Raw genomic sequence first — 23,424 nt, forward strand, 5'->3', positions numbered from 1 at the left:
GGACAATCCAACTTATTCGGACTGAGTGCAGGATTTAACTTTCAAATTGTGTCGCAAGCCCAAGCACTTACATGCACCAGGAAGAAGAAGGAGAACTCTGGCAGATCTGAGCGGGGAATTGCGACACATTGCATGTTCGTCGGACAATGCACTTTCTGTGAACTCCTCAGACCGGGAGTGTCCCATATCACACAATGGGGGTCATTTACTAAGGGCCCGATTCGCGTTTTCCCGACGTGTTACCCGAATATTTCCGATTTGCGCCGCTTGTACATGAATTGCCCCGGGTTTTTGGCGCACGCGATCGGATTGTGGCGCATCGGGGCCGGCATGCGCGCGACAGAAATCGGGGGGGCGTGGCCGAACGAAAACCCGACGTATTCGGAAAAACCGCCGCATTTAAAAACCGAAAATGTGTCGCTTGGGGAGCGCTCACCTTCACCTTCTATGGGATGGTGCATTCCGGGGCGTTAAGATTATTTTCGGCGCTGCAGCGCCACCTGGTGGACGGCGGAGGAACTACCATCTTAAATCCCAGCCGGACCCGAATCCTGTGCAGAGAACGCGCTGCTGGATCGCGAATGGGCCGGGTAAGTAAATGTGCCCCAATGAGCTCAGTGTATGTAAAAACGGTTACAACAGACACTGTCCAAGTGAATCCACTCCATGCTGTTTAGCCACTGGGTCTCATACTAATTTGTAGTGTGAAGAAACCAATCTACTCTGTGGCACAGATCTACATCTGCGTAATCCTTTCTTGCAAACCCATTTAATAGGCTGATCTGCAAATTAGCATTGGGCTGAGGTGTAGTAGATAGTGGTGCACTTTATGGCGTAGCCTAGTAGTAACCTTTCCTTTTTAAAAGATTCCTATACAGATCAAGACCAATACCCAGCTACTCCCGAACACCCATACTGGCAGGCATAGCCCCCATGGCTCCGGGCCCTAGGTCCCCACCAGCACTGTACCACAGAAGCAGCAGATACCATGCAATCCCGCACCATGTGTGAACAGGTCTTGAATACTCACTGTTCCACGTGGTCTCAGACACTGGCTGAAAGGAAGTAGGCGACCACTATATGTAGTACATGCTGCTGTGTGCCCCCTTTGTCAGGATCTGGTCTTCTTTTAGCTTCCGATACCCGTGTTTTCCCAGAAAAAAAAGGCTTCAAATGATTCTATATATGTTATTGGAGCCTGGAGCCCCTCAGGCTCATTTGCATAATTTTTACAGCCTTTTTTTCTAACAACAAGGGCAAAAGAAGAGCAGATCCTTACAGAGAGGGCACACACCAGTATGTCAGTGTGCTTGGTTTACAATCCATGATCCTGATGGCAGATTTAATTTCAACTTCGTTTTTGCAGAAATCTTCTAATATTTCTCTATTATGATTTATACCTCTTGCTAGATTGACAGTTTACGTCTTAGTTACCAAGCTTCCAGGCAATTAGACAAGAAATGATAGTGAATGTATTCAATATAACCATGGTGGTTGGGGCTCTACCGCTCCCATCCTACTCAGAACCTACAACAAGGGTAGTACCAGGTTATGACAGGCAGATAACAATTGCAACTGTTAAAGGGGTTGTCCAAGTGTTAAAAAATTCCCAGAGTACACATTTATTTTTTAAAAAACCCCTCCCTAGCCTGGTTTGACATTTAGGATGTCACCCCTATGGAAAATGCCACTGTTTTCTGATGGAAAGCAGCTGTTTAATACTTGCCCTAAGTCTGACAGCTATGGAAGCCTGTTAGTTAGTACAGTACACAGGTACAGGCAGCCCCAACCCAAGAACATTCAACTTACAGACGACTTCTGGTTCCAGAAGGACCACTGGATGTTGATAATTTAGTGAACTTTAGCCCTTGGCTGCAATGATCACTTGTAAGAGTTATCAAAGGTCTGTACAATTAAGCTTAATTATTTAATCTTGTTCTCATAAAGATCCAAAATTGCGAAAATCCATTTGTCACTGAGACAAAATATACTTTGAGTTACACTTTACAAAATATACCTGTTTCAACTTGGCATGTAAAAAAAAGATAAAGCGGAGCACAGTGAAAAATGGATCCTGTCCAAATTGGATGCAGGCTTTTGATTTCACTAAAGACCAAACCTACAGAACCTATCCTGTCTTTAACCCGGGGACTACTATATATATATATATATATATATTGTATATATTATACAATATGATCAATAACAAAAAATCAAGTTTAAAAAAAAAATATATAAAATGTTAAAAAAGAAAAAAAATAACATGCTTTTTTGGTCAAAGGAGTTAAAGGGTTTTTCTCACAAATCACCCTGTCCACAGGATAAGGCCTAACTTGTTGATTGGTGGAGGTCTCAGTGATGAGACGCCCACAGATCACGAAAACGAGGGGCCCGATAAGGTCCCCGTTGCCTCAGCGATCTCCATCAGCTCCATTAAGATGTATGGAGCGGAGTGGTCATGTGCTGCCGTCTTCTGAATTATTCTACGGGGACGACAAGGGGTCCGACTGAGGTAACTGGGACCCCATCAGACCCCTCATTTTCATGAACTGTGGGGGTTTCATCACTGAGACCCCCACCGATTAGCAAGTTAGGGCCTAACTTTGATTCGTGTGAAAGCCTCTAGTATACAAAGTTGGTATCATTTTTTTGATCTCCCCAAAAATGTAAACGTGATAAAAAAAATCACATATGCCGCAAAATAAAAATTAAAGTAAAAAATGTCAAATATTTACACAAAAAACAAGCCCTTATTTATATCTGCTGTTGAAAAACGTTAAAATGTATGGTTCTCAAAAAAAGGTGAAAACTTTATCAAATCTTTCATTCTTTAAATATATTTTACCATGCAAAAATTGTAATTCAGCAAAAAAACATAGTTGGTATCAGCCTATTCACACATAATAAAGTAATCATGTTATTTTTGCCACATATTGGTTCAGAAACAATGTATGTATAAATCACGATGGAGTAGAAAAGTCCCTCATCATGAATTACAATGTACTATTACCTGAAAATGAGGCTTAAGGAAAATACCACACACAAAAAATATATGTAAATATTAATATTGTAAAACATTTAGGCCCCAGAAAGCCAGGTAATAGCTTTCATTTCTGAAAGTATATTACTATTATTAATGTATACGTTTTTCGTAAAAGTCCTGGGAAAACCTTATTATCAAGGTCAGTTTTTTTTTAACCAAAAAAAAATTAGTTACCCTGGCATTGTGGGGGACTCGAAATATTCATCTATACTGGAACTGTCATGAGACCTGCTTCAGATTGTAGGTGGACATGAAGCATCCTGGTGTACTGGTATGTGAAATCACTTCACAGAACACAGCTCACCTAGTCCCTTCTGCCCTATATACCACAGCAAACTCATGGGGGAGGGGTTGTGCTGTATCCAGTGAAGAGATCTCATACACCAGTAGAATAGAATAGAATAGAATGCTTTATTGTCCCCATAGGGGAAATTGACTTTGTCACAACGACAGCAGCAACACCTCCATTCATGATCACAGATATACATATACAAACAGAGTAAGATACAAAATACTTTACACATAGATGATAACAGTTATTTAAAAAGAATCAATAAAAAATATAAAAAGAAGAATAACACCGTGGTTACATATTAATTACTTGCCCATGTTAACTAATGCAATTGCCCTCGGTATAAAAGAATTTTTAAAACGATTCGTTCTACATTTCATGTGCAAAAACCGATCACTAAATGTGCTACGTTGACCCATCAGTGTGTTATGTAATGGGTTTTTCTCATTACATACAATGGATTTAAATTTGGAGAGCATACGTGCACACAAGACTGACTCCCAATCCTCTGTCTTAGTACCAACAATTGAGTTCACCTTCCTGACCAATTTCTTAAATTTGTTCAGGTCAGTCGTGCGAGCATTATTTCCCCAACATACCACCGCATAAAATAAAACACTTCCAATTACAGACTGGTAAAAGGACAGCAACATCCTACGGTCCACATCAAAGGACCTGAGCGATCTTAAAAAGTACAGTCTCCCGGACGCCTTTTTATACAATTTCTCTGAATTTATATGCCACAATAACTTATCATCCAGATAGACGCCCAGATACTTATAGTTTGTGACGCGTTCCACTGCGACACCCCTAATCTTTGTAGGCTCACCATCAGTATCACGTTCTTTTCGGAAACTGATTACCATTTCCTTGGTCTTAGATAGATTCAATTCCAAACCATTTGTGTCGCACCACTCCGAGAACACATCAATGGTCGACCAGTATTCAGACAGATCTCCCCCTTTTATGCACCCTATTATCGCAGTGTCATCCGAATACTTCTGCAAGAAGCACTGACTTCTATTTTTTTGAAAATCTGCGGTGTAGATGGTAAATAAAAACGGGGCAAGAACAGTCCCCTGTGGGGCTCCAATGTTACTCACAACCACATCCGACACCGTGTTTCCAATTTTCACCTTCTGCGGTCTTAATATCAGATAATTAAAGATCCACTGAATTAGGCCAGAACCAACCCCCATTTTACCCAATTTCTGACATAAACGTTTCGGGATAATCCTATTAAAAGCACTCCCAAAGTCGAAGAACATTATCCTGATCTCAGACCCCGGCTCGTCCAGATGCATGTATACCCTGTGGAGCAAATAAAGAATCGCATCCTCCACACCCAGACGTGGTTGGTATGCGAATTGTAAAGGGTCAAGATACGGTTCAACTACTTCAGCAAGATGTCTCAAAATAAAACGCTCAAAAACAAAAATAAAACAAAATAAAAAAACAGAGTGCTCCAAGTCCAGCTACAATCCTGGAATTTAAATGTATTTTTCACAGTTCCCTCAATATTGGCTGATTTTGTATACTTTAATATGATATACCAGAACAGGACAATAGAAATATTTCTGAACCTATTGTTGTAGTTCTTTAATTCAATATATATTGGACTTTTATCACTCAAACCTCTAATTCTCTAGTATATTGTAATTCGCTAAAAAGGAATATCTTGTATGTAGAATATATTACTAGGGCTCTGAGGGAGATTTATCAGAAGTGTCTGATCGCAGAAGTGTTCTAGTTGTCCATGTCAACCAATCAGAGCTCGGCTTTTATTTTCCCACAGCCATTTATAAAATGAAAGCTGATCTCTGATTGTTTTTTATGGACAACTAGAAAAGTTTTACCTCAGACACTTCTGATAAATCTTCCACCCTATATTTATTTTACATGCCTTCCCCTCCCTGATCTTTAAATACAACATCTGCACAGCAACTTAGGGACATCTATCAGAAGAGTCTGAGGTAAAAGTGTACTAGTCGTTCATGGCAACCAATCAGAGCTGTTAATTAATTTAACCACAGCTGTTTATAAAATGAAAGCTGAGCTCTTATTGGTTTTCCATGGACAACTAGAATAGTTTTACCTCAGACTCTTCTGATAAATCGTAGTAGCAACAAAAAGATAAATCTCCCGGTGTATGTCGATTCTGGTCATTAAAGCGTGTGCAATTTTTTTCTAGTTTTATTTAGAGGTAAAATTGCTTAATTCTTTTTTGTCATCATCAGGAATGCTAATATATTTCTTTACTTTACTCTACAGTGACAGTTTCGACAACATCAATAACAAGTAGCACCATTACACCTATTACCCTCACTACTACCAAAACTACCACCTCTTCTACCATTACAACATCTGCTCAAAATACCACAGTTTCCACCCCTCCTCTTAATATAACATCACATTCTACTATGTCACCCCAAACTGGTAAGACTGTCTGCCTTGTTGTATTATATGTCTACATGGTAAATGCTATAAAGAGTCCATTTACGTTTCTGGGATAAAACCATGGGATAAAATATCCTCCACAGTTCCTGTAAAGCTTATTAATATATCTACAGCAGACAACAATGAAAACTGACTGTACTGCTTAAAGGGATTGGCCAGCATTTAGTATTGATAGGTCATAGCAATACTTGATTGGGGGTGCGACCGACACCTATATTCACAATTCCCATTGTAAGCGAATGGAAGCTGTAACCGTAATAATTAATGTATAACTCAATTGCAGATCAAGGAGTCTATTACTCTCTGCTCTGTCATAATTTTTAAAAGATTCTGTCACCAAGTTTTACCCCACTAAACTACTAGTACCCTCGGGTAGGGTATGAAATGTCCTTTCTAGAATTCCCTCTTTTATGTGAATTCTCTCCCGCTTAACTATAAAAAAAATCTTTACCAAAGTCAGGCAAATATGACTCTTCTCAACTCATTTTTACATAATAAATAATAATTCTTCATATAGCACACACAGATTACGCAGCGCTGCACAAAGCATGTCAAATTGGTCCCTGTCTCCATGGGGCTCACAATCTAAACAACCTAACAGTATGTTTTTGGAGTGTGGGAGAAAACCCACGCAAACACGGAGAGAACATACATACTCTTTGCAGATGTTGACCTGAGTGGGATTCGAACCCATTACCCCATGAGATGGGTCCAGTTTAGTGGTTGCAGGGGTAATGTCATTACAGAAGCTTCTATCTTTTGTTCTATAGCACCTAGAAACATGCTGCTCATGTCATATTAAAGATACGAACCTCATCTTTCAGATAACATCAGGCTTATGGCTTTGAAAGATACAGCACCAGAAAAACAGTAATCTAAATACCTAGTTGGAGATGCAATCTGCAGATAAAAATCCAGTACCCACCTATGTAACCATTTGTATGTCCAGTTCTATAGATCATAAAACAAGCTTGATGTGATCTGAATATGACACAAAAAAACATGTTTCTAGGTTCTATAGAAATAAAGGTAAGGGCTTCAGAAGTGACACTACCTCTGTAACCACTAAACTTGACTCATCTGAGGTGAGAAGAGGCATATTTGCCTGACTTAGATTGGATATGAAATGTCATTTCTAGAATTCCCTCTTTATTGTGAAATCTCACCCATTTACCTATTAAAATAATGCCCCCCTAAGAGGGCTGGCAGTTTAGTGGGGTAAAACCTGGTGACAGGTCTTTTTAAACTATATGGGGCCCTCTGACCTTTGGGGCCTTACACAATGATGGGTTGCTTTATGGGAAAATCCCCCCCTGGCTGCTGTTATTAACCTATGTCTACAATTGTCAATCATATAAGGGCCAGTTGACATCTTTGTTAGATTTTCAGTTATTTCATCAGTTATTTTGAGTAAAAACCAGGAGCGGTTGAACACACAGAACAGATGCAAGTCTCTCCAGGGACTATACGGAGGTAAGGTACAAGACTTGCACCTGTTCTGTGTATTCCAACATTACTGGTTTTGGCTCAAAATAACTGATGCAAAAAACTGAAGACCTAATAGAGATATGAACTGTGCCCTAGTTGTCAAAGGGCTAAAATTCAGTCAGAGAGCCCATGTATTTTCCTGCCCATTTTCGTTGCATGTGTGATAAAAGCAATCCTATGAATTTTATGATACAGTGAACAATAAGTAACAAGTAACTATAAAACTTGTTTTTCTATAGGGCATGATCACACTATCAGTACTTCAACGGAAACTCGTGAGTATTCTATAATCCAGGCTGAGGGCAGATTCAGAAAGTGTAGATTTACTGTATTCCACATACACATCATTTCCAATAAGTGTTGGTTGCTTTTATGTGCATCACAACCCAGGAACCTAAGGGCTGTTTATATGAATGTGCGCAGCCCATGTAAACGTGCGCTATGGTGGCTCGATCCCATGGGCTGCACAGGGGTCCCTGCATTATATAGAAATATTATAATGTATTAGCTATTACACTTCTGGCGTGGCTGTTCGGCCGGCAGAGGGAACGTTCTTGCATTATATTTCTACATAATGTTGGGACTCCCGTCCCCTGCTCTGTGTGCAGCCTGTGGGATTGAGCCACCATATGACACATTTACACGGGCTGCATGCGGTCGTGTGCAAGAGCCCCAAATTTATACGGCTCGAAAATACTTTATATATTCCACCTCAGTTACACGTCTCACTACAGCTATAGATGCCTATGGGGGGTAGAGGGGCAAGATTATTCTAACATTTTTTTGTCTGGAATGAGTGTCAGAGGATAGAAGTTGAATGGTACTCACTAATAGTCCTGTGTACAGTAGGTTATTGTAAAAGTTCAATTAAAAGCTTCACACTAAGTTTATACAGATGTCTTACCGAATAATAGACATGAGACAGTGTTCAGAAATGAACATCTGTATGAACATTTGTCCTCTTCAGCTTGTTAGAAAGGATCATGGAGTAAATTGTAGTAAAATAAATATTCCTAGCAGCGGCAGTGCTCCCTTCTGATCGTGTCATGGTACTGATGTTCCGATTCTCCAATAAAGAAAGGACCTCAGTTTCATTATTGATTGCTGCACACTGTAATGAGGTCTTCCGACAGCAGATGATGCGGGATTAAACCCACATATAAACCCACATATATAGCCAATACCATATTGGAAGTCACAATGATCTCCATATCAGCGATATGACATCCCGAATATGTGAACCAGGCCTACAGAAACAGAAATGTTAAATTGCTAATCCAAGTATCGGTCCCAAGCCATAGCTATGGGTTTAAACATTAGAGAGAGTATTATGGCTACTAAAAATGTGTGATATGCTAATGTTTTAAGGTTTTATCATCTAAGATTCACTCTCTGCTTTCTCTGTAGCATCTAAATGCAGTGCCCAAAAATACAACCATACCATCACCAAGGGTAACTGTTCTCGTGTCGTGCCACTAACCAGATGTCACGGACTCTGCGAATCTGAATCATGGTAAGAAACATGAGAAACACCGTTATCCAATCCCGTACACATTGTGGAAAAAATATTTCACTTAATGATGCAGATCCCAATGCAGAAATCAAAGGTTGAGCTGCGTCTTGGCAAAGTCGCAGGATTATAGCATCAGAAACCAAACAATATCACCCGATTACAGTTACTTACAGAAAATCCTGCAAATTGTGCAGTTCCCCTTATAAAGGCTCATTTATAGTTTCTTCAGTGCAAAATTAAATTGTTAAATGCTGCAAAAAAAAAAAACAACAACTGCATCAGAAAACCTAAAATTTGTGAAATAGTAGGCTCTTAGGGTATGAGCACAAAGAGCATTTCTAATACATTTATGGACCCTCAATTTCCCCTATAAGTACTAGCACTGTGCTCACGTACTGTATATGGGATACTGTATATGTACTGTACTCACATGTACAGGATGAGTGGGAGTAGTAGTATGCAGTGGCTATATACACGATAGGAGGATAGTACTTTGCTGTGCCTATTCTGAATATGTAGCACAGGAATTGAAGAACTGTGATGTGCTTAATGACTTATAGGAAGAGTGGAGTAAACTGTACTTAGTATAGTATGTGCTGTGCCTGTATATGCAGGAGAAGAGTAGTAGTGCTGTGCTCTTATACACAGGATAGCAAGAATGGTATTCTCCATATATATAGCAGTCGAAGCAGAATTGTGATGTGCCCATAATGCAAGATGGGAGTAAACGGATATTGAACTGGACTCAACTAAGGGTCGATTCAAAGCACAACATATTCCCCAAATTTGTCCTATTCCAGCCTTCTAGTCCCATACCATTGCATGGGATAAATGTGTGTACTAAAAGCAGCCTCCTGTGGTCATAGACCCTACAAAAACATAACACAGTACAAGGTGGTGATGTATTAGTGCAGATGCTTAAAAGCCCAGACATAGGAGAAGGAAGTAATGGACCTGCAGTAAATGCTAATCCTGAATTTCCCCTCTTCTACAGAATAAGTTTCTATAGAGAATAGATATACAGTGTGGCGACACCTTTAGCTTATGGCTTATGTATTTGTCTTTTAGGTACGACGATGACTTTGAGTCGGTCTCCGGTCGGTGCAGCTGCTGTATGCCAGTCAGAAGCTCCATCATTGTAAAGACTATCGAGCTTATCTGTCCTGATCCAAACTCTAAAGTCCTTGTCAATATCAAAGTCATTGTAGAATGCGTCTGTAACTACCAGCCCTGCATCGGCCCCAATGGGGCAAACCCCTGAGCCCACCACTAGCTGAGCCAGCATAATCCTCTAGTAACGAATTGCAAAGTATCAATGTAATTTCATCAAGTAAATATCAATTTATGTGGAGTACATCATCAACATTATGATTGTAATTTATATTTCATCATCTAAATTTAACTTGTGATAAAACTGTATGTTATTAAATCGCACATTCAGAACAATATACCGTAAAGTGTTTTTTTTTCATATTTGTGAACGAAATCAAAGCATAAACTATATATTCACTGCATTTATGCCACACACCCCACTATTAGGAGCTGATCCAATCCAATATCACCAATATCATCCTGTGTTGTAGTACAATTTGTGTACTATGAGAAATGTTTTTTTTCTCTAAGAATGAAAAAAATCAAGAAACTTCATCAAACCCAGGCCCCTTAAGAGGAAAAATGTCACGAGATTTGACTGTATTGTATTACTAGGTAGGGTATGAAACTTACTGTCTACTATATCCTACTTTTAATTAAAATTATTTATATAGCACACACAGATTACACAGCGCTGCACAGATATTGCCAAAACAGTCCCTGTCCCCAATGGGGCTCACAATCTAATTAACCTACCAGTATGTTTTGGTTTGTGGGAGGAAACCAGAGAACCCGGAAGAAAACCACGCAAACACAGAGAGAACATACAAACTCTTTGCAGATGTTGACCCTGGGACATGAACCCAGGACCCCAGCGCTGCAAGGCTGTAATGCTAACCACTAAGCCACCGTGCTGCCTACCTGTAAAAAGACATTTCCAACAAAGTCATATGCAAATGAGCAGAAAAGAGTCAGTTTTTGCCTTAAATGAGTCATAATTATAAGGTGGATTGAAGCATCAATTCAAATGGAAAACAAATTCCTATGAAAAACATAGGAAAATGCCTTACAATAGGTCAAGGCGCAAGGTGTACCCCACGCAAGGAATTAGTAATGAAAAAAATGGTGCGTTTTTTTTTACACATAGCCAGCCTCTGTATTGTAAAAAACAATAAAACATAGGGGAACCAGGGAGGGGAAGGGGACACAAGGGGAAGGAGAAAAGCATACAGGTAACAAGATCACAAGAAGTGTATAGTGTAGTGTAGAATATGGATAGACCAAGACTATGGGGCACATTCACTTACCCGGTCACCGGAGTTCACATAAAGTGACTATAATGCACTATGCCGCGATACACAAAGATCGTGCGCCTGATATCATGAATGTGCCTCCGCCCAGGACCGACAGAGTTCACCATCTTTTTAGTGGTGCATCTAAGTGCTAGGGCTTGCGACACAATTTTAAAGTTAAATCCCGCACTCAAAAGGGTCCCGTACAACACAATCGCAACACACCTGCTACTTAAATAGCCAATTGTGCAAGCCAATTTAACATTGAAGAACGGGCACAGTCCGAAAAAAGTGTGTAGCAAAGCCCCTAGTATGTGTGCCCCAGTGCTGGACCCATGTTGATGCATAATGGACCATGTGCAGCGATCCATGGATTCCAGATCCCTTCAAACAGTGGGAAGGTGTCTGACCTAGTCGCCTCAATTCTCTGAAACAGCATCAGTAGGTTGATTCTGTTCTTAACCGCGGTAAAGGATAGGTCCAGAGATTTCCATTTATCTGCTATGTGAATGCTAGCCGCTAAAGCTATAAACTGGACTAAGCGATGGGCGATATTCTTAACCTTTGCTGGTTTGTCTCCTAGCAGGAGCACCGCCGAGGTTACAGGTGTTACATTACCTAACAGAGAGCGGATGAGGGTTTTCACAAGGTTCCAAGGCAACTATGGGGCAGTGCCACCATATATGGGCCATATCCAAGGCATTGTAGTCTCGGAAGCAACTGTTGGGCAGGTGGGGATACATATTGGCAAGACGTGCAGGAACATACCCTGGTACAGTGATGGCGAACCTTTTAGACACCGAGTGCCCAAACTACAAGCAAAACTCACTTATGTATCGCCAACATGGCAATTAAAGCAGCAACTTATTGCTCCCGTCTCTGTCATAGATTTCAACCGTATCAGTATCCTGAGAACACCAATACGGTAGAAAAAAGGAGTGATAAATTTAGGTTCCCCCAAATAGGAAGATTTCTTGCCTGTGTTACATTGATAATCCAGATCTGCCCACACCTTCCCATTCCTCCTGTAGTCTCAGGCAGAACTGTCACTTTAAGATAGCACTGAGGGTGCGGTCACACGCTGCGTTTAAAAACGCATTGCTACAACTGAAGGGAGATTTGCCTAATTAAATAGCTGTTAACACCTGCGTTTACAAAATGCATGCATTAACCGCAACGTTAACAACCGCATGTGTTAACAATGCGTTTACACTTGTGTTTTGTAAACGCAAGTGTTAACAGCTGTTTAATTAGGCAAATCTCCCTTCAGCTGTAGCAATGCGTTTTTAAACGCATGCAGTAAACGCGACGTGTGACCACACCCCGAGTCCTGGGCTGTCTGGGAATCCATTAAGATACCTTGCTTCCTCTTTGGTGTTGGCCTAGGTGCCCACAGTAAGGGCTCCAAGTGCCACCTCTGGCACCCGTGCCATAGGTTCACCACCACTGCCCTAGTACATTCTATGGAGTATCCTAAGAGAGGTCTCTGTTAACAAAACTTGCTGGCTGCCTTTCACTAGAGTAGTACAGCAGTGTCTCCACCTTGGCAGGGAGAACTGGAAACCCAAGTCAGACTCCCACTGTTCCATAAAATGTGACTTGATGTCCATTGGGGACGCACTGAAAATAGAGAATAGCGGAGAGATTATTTCTCTACCGAATGGGTTAGTTATACAGATATTTTCAAATGCCGTGCCGGAGTTTGAGGACATACCTCATGGGATTGATTGCTCGAAATGTAATAATTGGTTACGTCGTAAAAATTCTGAGGGAGGAACCTCATATTTGGATACAACCTCATTAGGAGACAGCGGTTTACCTCCAGACATCAGGTGCCGCAAATGAGTGATACCCTTCGTCACCCACCATCGGAAGTCCCGCTATTCTAGTCCTGGAGGAAAAGCAGGGTTATGAAAAAGGGTTACAATGGAGGAGGATTAGTCTGCAATTTATGATGGAATCTAAGAGAGCGACAAACTTTTAAGGAGTGAAGTGAGAAGGGGGAAAGGTTATACAATAAGGTTGGCATTGGGCCTGTCATCCAGAACAGGCTTGGTAGTGCAAATGTCTGGATTAGCTGGGATTCAAGCGACATCCATCTGGGTGCGTTTTTTGGAGAGCAAATTGGTGGCTATTTGAGCCACTTTACAGTAAAGGGTGAAATTATGAAGTCACGTACCACCTGGTAGAGATAGTGCAAGGCGATTTTGGGCTCTTATAGCAGCTAAAACTATGATTTCCCTCTTATGTGAAATCTCACCCGTTTACCTATATAAAAAAAAAAAAGTTATTTGCAAATGACCAGAGTCACTTTTAGAAGCGGGAGTCATTCAGATGCTCATACCTTGGGCTCTATAGCACCCAGCCTTATTCCTTGCATTTTCTTTACCCCTCACAAACCACATGCTTGTTTCCCCGCCAATGACAACATTCCAGGCAATAGGGGACATTTACTATGGTGTTTCTGCCTGTTTTGTGGCACTTCTACCACCGGTACTCGTTTTCAACCTATTTTCTGGAAGGCTCTAGAAAAAATAATATTTTCCTGCAGCTCTGGCTCTTTTCTGAAGACTGGCTTGGCTTAGACGGTGTAGAAACTCCGACAATTAATGTGTCCTATATAAAAGTGTCCTATGTGGCAGCAAAGTGGCGGGTGGTAGATGAAAAGAAATTTGGTCTAGGAGGAGACAGAATTCGGTGCTTCAGCAGTGAGCCGCCATTGTCAAAGACTGCAGGGCACTCGGTTTTAGAAGTGGTGGAGGCAAAATTAATAGTCAACTCCACTCCGATGTTCATGTTGATGGGGCATCAATTCTATGATCACATTTTTTCACTGTTTAAACCAATCAGTCACTGGGACAAAATGCTAAATCGTCATAGTGAAATGTGTGCACTACTGACGTGATGTGGGATCGGGCAAGTTAATATCGCTCGAATCAGCTGCTTTTGGCAAGACAAATGTAAATATATTAGAGGTAAACATAAGCCTCTGTGTAGCCCAAATTTATATAAATAGACGCACCTAAAAATCGGGTCCTAATATGTATGTAAATATAGGGCACGTCAGCACAGCTGGATTATAATATGCGCGGTTTGGGCGGTTGCCCCAGACCCAAGCCTTCTAGGGGGCCCATGGCCACCCACCAAGACTTATACTCATGTATTAAGAGCAGGAGCAGGTCTGTGAGGATTTCATATGTACACAAAACAAATCCAGACTTTTGAAGGTCCTCCACAGCTTGAAAGCAGGCAGAAGGGACTCATCCTCCATTTCCCAAGAAGCTTCATAGTAACATATGTAAGAAGTGATTCCAGACTTGTAGGGGCCATAATATCCATACAGCCATGGCAGTGTGATGGGTCCAGCTCATATCATACTTGCAGTGAGTGCTGGCTGGAATGTCCGTCCCGACTGCTGACAACCAGAACTGCACTGACATGCAGAGTAAGGTTCCGGTTGCCAGTGTTCGGGCCCACTGGATCACACTTGTGACTGTGTAAGGTGCCTAAAGGTGTATATAGTATAATATATATTTGTATTCTGGATATTTATGATGTGGATATGAGCACCTCCCATATAAGATGGTCAATCTGTATGGTCCCTTTATGGTCTGTATACTCCGATATCAAATATTTCTTCATAATCTCTACTATAACTCAGGGTTTAATGGGTTTGTGCGAGTTTAGTAAAAAAAAAAAATAATAAAAAAAAATGGCTGCTTGTTCCCTACTTCCTTGGAACCATTCGAGGTTCTTTCAGTGCAATTTCAATGAAGCTACAAACCCAATTGTAGCCCGTACAGAAAGCCAACGCTTCCCTACACACAGCGATGCACATACAATATTGCATCTATAAAATACCCAGCCTGGTGGCAAGGAGAGTGCGCCCCCTAGTGTAATAGCTACAGAATACCCAAGGCTCAGAACATAGAGCGAAGACAATACCATGAACGTTTATCCCTGTAGGATGTAAGGACCAATAAATACACAATGTGTAAGTAATATTTATTTTCACTGAGATGATCAGGACCTGGCAGTAAGGGAGGAACACAAAGACAAGGATTTTGGGGACAGCAGGATTCGGGTTTAAAACTGCTCGGAGAGAAGGTCACATAACCTTTGGGAAACTTCTTCTTTACTTGTGCGGATGGTGAGCCGGTACATCTGAGAGGGACAGAAGAATACAAATGGTTAAAAGTATTCTGCGCAAAAACAAGATTTAACAAGAGAGTAGAAATGTGGCCTCGACGGAGAACAAGTTATATTCAATATAGTTGAAGTATGTAACTGAGCAGGAGAAGCTGAGCAAATGTACAGTACAAAGTCCTATCTGCAGAAAGAAAGAATGTTATAGAGCAGGAGGAGCTGAGCAGATTGTACATAGTGTTAATCATAGCATGGTGTAGAGCAAGAGGAGCTGAGAAAATTTATAAAAAGGTTTTGTGGAAAAAGGTGTAGTAAATATGTTATTTCTTTAAACCTGCGCTTAGGCGTCTCCTGTGGATGGTCCTACTCCGTGACCAACAGCTAACCACATGCACACTTAATAAGGAAGGAGCTGTGTACGGCCGCCTACCAGGCTACTAAACTCAGAAAACAGATGTACAATTTCCTGGTCGGAGCCTCTGTAAAATGCAGAGGAGCACTTGGTCACAAAAATGTCCCACCCATGACTCTGAGGCAATGTGCTTGAATCAGGTTTGGAGTATAAAAGTTCACACCGTGTACAGTATCACATACCTGCGCCTGCATATTAGGTTCAAGGCGTAGCAGACATCCCACTTGTCGAGATTTTGTCTGGATTATTCCAGCTGCCACGAAATTGGACGGGTTTGGGTCAACGTTTTCTAGAAGAGCAGGTCCGAAACCAATGAGCTAAAATAAAAAAAAAAAAGGAAAAAAAAAACAAACTTGAATTTAAAGTAACACTACAAAACTACCATAACCCCTTCATGACCAGCCTATTTTGGTTTTAAGGACTGAGCACACTGTAACTTATTTTCATAATCCTCATCCTAAGGTTTTATGCACTTCACCGTGCGCAGAGGGCTGCAACTAATGGCACAAACTTCCGCTAATTCACTGCCCCCATAGACTTTGCTTGTACTGCGCCTCCCTGTGCACATTAGGTGTACCTCACCGTGCCACAAAATATAGAGCGGGAATTTGTTTGCATCCCGTTGTGCACACACGATCATGGTAATGAGGCTCAAGACAATCACTTTTCTGTTGTCAATGTCCTGGTATATTTCTGAATGGCGCCTTATTCTGAGTACACAAAACCAACTGAATAACAAATCGGGTCTAAGACTGCATTCACACAACCTCTGGATGCTTTTCATTTACTGTACCTTAGCCTAAGGCTGTAACAATCAACTGCAAGATAAAAGGCGTCTGCAGTGAAGCTTTACTGTTAATACTTGTTCCCAACATTTTAAAAAAGCAATTGTCACAGGGACAAAAAAAGTGCTCTGGAGTTACCCTTCTATAATATATCAGTTCTGACTTGCATACAAATTCAACTTAAAAGGAAATCTACCATCAGGAATCTACATACAGAAGTAGATCCGATGGTAGATCCCTCCTGCCAGCCTCAGCCCTAAACTGTATTTGGCACGACTAGTTATCTAATGGAACTTGTTACAAAGTTGTTATCTTAGTATTCTGCTTATTACCTGCAGAGGCTACTGGGACATGCACCATCGTGACTAAACTCTGGAAGCCCCAATAGTCTCTGTAGTTCCACCGCCCGCACGTCCTCCTCGCACTTGTGCACTGGCACCAGAACTTATATATAATACATTAAATATGACCAACCTTTGCTTTTACGAGCTCTGGATCCATTGGCTGTTTTGCCTTGAATATATTCTGAACTTCTTGGTTAGGGCTGTTAAAAAAAAACAAACAAACAAAAACATAAGACAATAGGCAAGAGAACGACAGATAGAACCGTCCTTAAAATTCTGTAGAAAAGATGAACTGAGACATAACAGAAATCCCAGAGAATGACAGATTCCCTAGAGGAGGTAACAACCTGCTGAGCTGCTTCCAGCGCTGGAAAAAGTCCTGGCCTTCCATCTCTGTCGGCTGAAAGAACTTGTTGAGGGTAATGGGAAGCTTCACCGAGAAGTTCTGGAACGCGCCCCCATATCTGAAATATCAGGAATCATCACAAACTTTAGTAAATAGATGCAGGAGGAGAAACAAAAAGCTACATTATAGTATATGAGCCCAAATCACACATCAAAAAGAAACATTCAGCATTCCTAGGATTAGTACAAAACGGAATTACAATACAATTAGTTTACTATGAGGCCGTCGTTCGCACGCAGCATTTTGAAATGTAGCGCAAACGCTGCAAGGGAGGGGCAAGCGATATCGCAGATGTGTTTCTACTGAAAGGCTTGTGATTGGTATCAGGATCCACACGTTTTGCATTGTTTATACGTAAAAAGAGTGGAGTTTGTTCCCGATTGCTTAAATAGAAACGCAATCAGGCAAAGCGCAAAGCAAACATTATGTGTGAACACAGCCAGACAGGTTTTTTTTGGTAAAAATGTCATCATTAGACAACGTTATCTGCATCTTAGGAGTGACTTATAGCTGACAGATTCCCTATTGAACGGGTAGGGACCCTTGCCCTAGGAGCCCATTGGAGGCAGGACCCCAGCAATCACACTGCAGGCGAATACACTCTACAAACCCAGTCACCACAGGAGCGTAATCCCAGTCGCCACAGGAGCGTAATCCCAGTCGCCACAGGAGCGTAATCCCAGTCGCCACAGAAGCGTAATCCCAGTCGCCACAGAAGCGTAATCCCAGTCGCCACAGAAGCGTAATCCCAGTCGCCACAGAAGCGTAATCCCAGTCACCACAGAAGCGTAATCCCAGTCACCACAGAAGCGTAATCCCAGTCACCACAGAAGCGTAAACCCAGTCACCAGGGTTATACAAGCTGAATACCTAGTCCTCCAGTTATAGTGTATAACAGTAGTCCTCACCTGAACTGGATGCTCAGAACAGGAACGTCTACAAACTCCTGTAAACACTCGATATTGATCACCTGCTGGACCTGGGCTCCTCCATCCACCGTGGTCTCCACAGGTTTGGACTGGAGATTCAGACCTGGAGATCACAGTCAAGGCGTAAACTCTTCCCAATAATTATCACCAGATCGGCTGAAGGAAGGGCTCTCCTTGGGTCGTTCCCATTTCAGCAAATATTATTTATATGATGAAAACTTAAACAATTTTCCAATATACTTTCTGGTATCAATTCCCCGTGGTTTTCTAAATCTCTGCTTGCTGTCATTCTAAAGGAAGCTTCATCGTTTACTTTAAGTAGATAAAAACCTGTCCATGGTCCATGTGATGTCACACAGGTGCAGGCCTGTTATATCAGAGTAATCCGAGCTGTGATATATAACGGAGAAATGCACCTGTGTGACATCATATGACCAGGGATATATAATAAGCCTTGCACCTGTGTGACATCACATGATTACGGATATAACGTGCGTTGGACTTGTGTGACATCACATGACCAGGGAGATACAACAAGCCTTGCACCTGTGTGACATCACATGACCAGGGAGATACAACAAGCCTTGCACCTGTATGACATCACGACCAGGGATATATATAACAAGCACTGCACAGGTGTGACATCACATGACCAGGGAGATGATGAGCCGTGCACCTGTGTGACATCACATGATTAGGGATCGGTTTATAATGACAGAATGTAAACAACAAAGTTTCCTATAGAATAGCAGAAAGCAGAGAACTAGAAAACCATGAGGAAATGATACAGAAAGCAAAATGGAAATGTTGTATAACATTTCATTAAACAAACAGTAAACTTTGCTGAAATTGGAACACCCCTTTAAGCACACTAGTTGGGTAATAAATATGGTGCATGATTAGGCATCCTATTGGTTGGTAGGTTGCCTACTTTCCATAAAGCCACACCTTTCCTTCCCCAAGAAGCGCTGCATTTTTTACCAACTTCAAAAAAAGTTTAAAAAGCATTTCAACAATTTTGGCGCCAAGTATATTATTTTTTATGGAGGGTTTTACTCCACATTTCTGTTGCTTTTTTCTCATTCTCCCTATTTCCGTACAAAGGATATTGGCCTTGAGCTCATCAGAACAAACCAAAGTTGGAGTGAAGTTCTGGAACTGACTGGACAACTTGTTGCCATAGAAGATAAACACACGACCTAAAAAAAAATAAATAAAAATTGGAGACTTAACAAATGGGTCACTTGATTTATGTCTAGAAATTACCCCTCAGCGTATGTATAACCAGAACCAGAATTAAAGGAACACTCCAGTCACTGCTGATTGAAATATACCTTGTGAAGGGCCTGGATGGAGAAGCAAGACTTCAGGTTCTAGCAAGGTCCTAGGAACACAATGAAAATGAGTCATGCTCCTCCCTTCTGACCCCACACCATGTATTATCCAATGAATCCGCTTTGACTGGTGCGTTCCTTTAATAACATGATATGAATATTCTATTCAAGCAATACCATATAGTTTTCTTTTAGTTGTTTTTTTTTAACCGGTGACAATTCATGTGGTGGGAAAAGAGTCTGTGGATTGTCCGATGACAAACAACTTGCTACCTGAATTACCAAAAAACTGAATAGGAACAACAGCGCCATCATAAGTAAAGAGGTGAAGCTGTGTTACTGCAGTTTGGATCAGAGCACCCAGCCACTGCACAGAAAACTGAGCTTTCTGTTCTTTTGACTGATTTGGGTGCAGGTAAAAATATAACTTGTAAATAAGGAAAAAAATATATAAAACGATACTAGAAAAATACATGTAAATCGCTTACCAAGATTTTGACGGAATTCTGTCTTTAAGCCGATTTGCAGCAGCTGATTCTCAAAAAGAACGCCATTATTTTTGCAGATAAACCTTTAAAAAAACACACACAGAAAACAACAAATGACTTCCTTTATACAGGAATGTCTGAATCTTTGGGTATCCAGTAATGAAGATGAGGAAAGCAGAGGTCAAACCAGGCCAAATTTACTAAAGTGCAACTTGGATTAATAATCCACCAAACCGTGAACTTTCTTCATGAGAACTTCTCCAGATGTTGTACCTATGTGTAGTCTATAAGGGGATCGGAGACATAAAGGAACACTAAACAATATACAGGACCGGCCTTGGTCCTCTGTAAGGAGGCTCCTGCTCCAGCCAGTTGTCTAACAGCCATACACTAGAAGGAGGACGAGGATTGATGGTTGATGTTCTGGGATCCATAGAGAATCTCTTTATATTTCTCTAAGATTTGTAATACGGTAGGAGATTAAATGGGATTAAAATTGATAGATTGTAATGTTTAGTGTTTCTTTAAATTCATTTCAGCACCTCTATCAATTCCATCCGTTCCCATCCCTTAAAAGGTGTGACTCCACCTATTACCACTTTTTTCTATTGCCTTTGCCTTCTATAAATTTCAGCACCACAAAATGTTTGTCAGGTGGGCGGAGCACCTAGCACCACCGATTTGACAGCACCACCCATATTATCTCTTTGGGTGCCAAAATGAATGGCACTTATTGCTTGGGAATGATGGACAAGCAATACTGAATACCAATAGTGCCAGAAACACTGGAGTGACACTTCTTAAGGGATGCAAAGGGTTGTAGTTGGCGGAGGTAGGGAAAGTTCCGCCTTACAGCGATTAACATGCAGCATCCCATTGGTTTGTGGTGAACCAAACCGTACTTTAGTAAATCTTCTCCAAAATGACACTGGATGATAACAAGTTCTATGCATTGTACCCAGGGAAAGAAAGGAGCTGCTTCACTTTTGAAACAAAGGTCTATAGAAGAGAACATTCTGGATCAGCAGAGAATGGGGTGGACATCCCACCTTGTTTTTGATCGGTAAAATCTCAGAAAATAAATATGGTTATACAAGACCAATACTGCAACGCATGCAAAAATCATCAGGTGGTCCAGGGTAGAGGGGATATGAGACCCCTGATGTAAGGTTTGTTACATGGTAAGATGAAATACTGTTGCATGTAACAGTTGCCTGGTTAAAGCAGCAGAGACTTTCATCTGGCCCAAATCACGCTCAAAAACTGTCCTGACAAAGCTACCCCGCTGTAACCCCCGTGTATATCCACCAACCATAATGATCCATCACCAATACTTTCAACCCACCAGTCATAGTAGCAATAAGGTTTTTTTCTTTGGTTTAAAGGGGTCAAAAATATGCATTTTCTCCAGAAACAAACCCACCCTGTCCATGGGTTGTGACAAGTAATTCTGCTCAGTTCTATTGCAGTGAATAGAGCCGGGCTTCTTCGGAAGAAATTAGCCATGTTTTCGCTAACTTTAGAGGGGTTGGCCACTAATAAGAAAAGTTACCTCGGTAAATTCTCTGTGTAGTCCATGGGTGCTGCAGGCCACGTGACCCCTGGGACTTCCTGTGGGGTCTCATGTACTTCTAGCTTCCAACCCCCTACTGTCTGCATGGCCTCTTCCAACCCCTGAGAAGACGTCACAGGAAGTCCCGAGTCCTGCTGCTGGCGGGTCATGTCATCCGCAGAAATAAGATCAACTTATTAAGTATGATATGGGTGATCCCATTACTAATACCATATTTTTCAGACTATAAGGCGCACTTAAAATCCTTTTATTTTCTCAGAAATCAAAGGTGCGCCTTATAATCCAGTGTGCCTTATATATGAACCGCACTTACAGACAACAGCTGCCTTGAACTGTGCACAGGTCTGCCACCTGCTGGTCATTCATCCTTATAATCAGGTGCGCCTTATAGTCCGAAAAATATGGTATTTACTCATGTGAAGTTTCGTATGAGCGGCCAACCCATTTAGGTGAAGTGATATCATCTAATGTAATCTCATGTGGATCTCAATCATTAATTATACTTGTGACTAACACGAAGTTAAAGGGAAGAGTATAGGTGTACATTATACTGTGTCTGCATGACAAAATTGCAACTAACAAAATATCTACGACATTCCCCAGATTTTTTTTATTTTCGTGATCTTAACAAATAGGTCCTCGTTTCAAACGACTGGCCTCGGTACCACTCCATTGGACTGCCAGAAATAGTCAAGCTTTGTACCATCTTTATAAGCCCCATAGAAATTGAATGGAGAAATCGTGCCCAGCTGCCATACTAGGCTAAAGTGCAAAGTGCATTCAGGGACCCCTGCTTAGATCTACATGACACTTTATCAGGAACTCTCATTATATTGCTGAATACATGAAATTCAAGTAAAATTCACAGCCACTTGCCTTAAGGAAAATCATATTTTTATCTTGCCTCTGCTGCTTTAATACCAAGGACACCTAGAATGAAGAGGCCGGCCTGCGGCGGGGAAAGGGGAATGGTCTTTTTGATCAGGGTGGTTTTGCTTACTTGCAGAAGAAATCGTCCGCCTCCTGCACAGAAGGCTCAGGCTCCCCAGATGCCCCTTCTATGGATGTTGGGGCATCGCTGTATCAGGCATCAGCGGCAAAGAGGAAAACCAAGGGGAAAAGAGGCAGTAACACGAAGCACTGTTAGTTCCTGTTAGGCTAAACTTCTATTTAGCCAATTACATCCAGATCTGAGAACCATATGGAGTCAGTGATTACTACTGCTGTCTTGGGGGGGAAATCAATTGTTATCCGATGGGTCTCATAGTTTATGATGTCTTACTTATCCATAAGTACCTCACCTTTCAAAGTTGTCTTCTTGTCCTGCAGTGCCGGCGTCGACAGGGACTGAAGTATCTGCAAAGACATCCACGAGGAGACTACCAGATGTGGTAGCAGGTGGTGCACCAGGACTAGAGGTGGAGGGAGCACCCAGGCCCAGGAGGTCAGCAGAAGGAGAAGGAGTGGACTGTGGGAATAAGAATAACCAAATGGGAATACAAGAACGCAACCGGATCCATGAGCATCATTCATGCCGTGTTAGGAGACACAAACCAATGGTGACAACCAAGCTGTGACACTTGTATGTATAATACGTGACTGCCCAGGCTGCAGCGATCACATGAATGATTTAGTTGACCTTTGTGCAATGCAGCCAGCGCATGTCTAAAGAGTTGACAAATTGCTTCCATAATTTAGAAAATTCCACAAAACTTTAAGTAGACAAACTAAACATCAAATTAGTAACGTCAAGTATCATGCAGTTAATGCCACATTTACACTCCACAATGGGGGCAAAACCATAATTTGTGGACAGATCACGTACCCCAA

General features: G+C 41.4%; 2 protein-coding genes across 5 annotated transcripts in view; one reads left to right on the forward strand and one right to left on the reverse strand.

Moving 5' to 3' along the window:
- The window catches only part of LOC140070241 (mucin-6), a 69,404-nt gene extending 59,173 nt beyond the window's left edge, over positions 1-10,231 (forward strand). Inside the window, exons 35-38 of the mRNA XM_072116595.1 lie at positions 5,607-5,771; positions 7,520-7,555; positions 8,688-8,793; positions 9,862-10,231. Coding sequence (XP_071972696.1) covers positions 5,607-5,771; positions 7,520-7,555; positions 8,688-8,793; positions 9,862-10,054 — 500 coding nt within the window. The 3' untranslated portion in view covers positions 10,055-10,231. The remainder of the gene's footprint in view (positions 1-5,606; positions 5,772-7,519; positions 7,556-8,687; positions 8,794-9,861) is intronic.
- A 4,934-nt stretch (positions 10,232-15,165) lies between these two features.
- AP2A2 (adaptor related protein complex 2 subunit alpha 2) overlaps positions 15,166-23,424 on the reverse strand; it is a 43,527-nt gene continuing 35,268 nt past the window's right edge. For 2 of the 4 annotated variants that reach the window (XM_072118158.1, XM_072118161.1), the window contains 9 exons: positions 22,896-23,062; positions 22,595-22,672; positions 20,022-20,104; positions 19,309-19,398; positions 18,179-18,302; positions 17,212-17,328; positions 16,995-17,064; positions 15,918-16,052; positions 15,166-15,341 (listed from right to left, as the gene is read on the reverse strand). In XM_072118158.1, coding sequence (XP_071974259.1) covers positions 15,264-15,341; positions 15,918-16,052; positions 16,995-17,064; positions 17,212-17,328; positions 18,179-18,302; positions 19,309-19,398; positions 20,022-20,104; positions 22,595-22,672; positions 22,896-23,062 — 942 coding nt within the window. In that variant the 3' untranslated portion in view covers positions 15,166-15,263. The remainder of the gene's footprint in view (positions 15,342-15,917; positions 16,053-16,994; positions 17,065-17,211; positions 17,329-18,178; positions 18,303-19,308; positions 19,399-20,021; positions 20,105-22,594; positions 22,673-22,895; positions 23,063-23,424) is intronic. The other 2 variants (XM_072118162.1, XM_072118159.1) reach the window with 1 other exon arrangement.

This window comes from Engystomops pustulosus, chromosome 7 (genome assembly GCF_040894005.1).
Source record: "Engystomops pustulosus chromosome 7, aEngPut4.maternal, whole genome shotgun sequence".
Taxonomy (NCBI): Eukaryota; Metazoa; Chordata; class Amphibia; order Anura; family Leptodactylidae; genus Engystomops; species Engystomops pustulosus.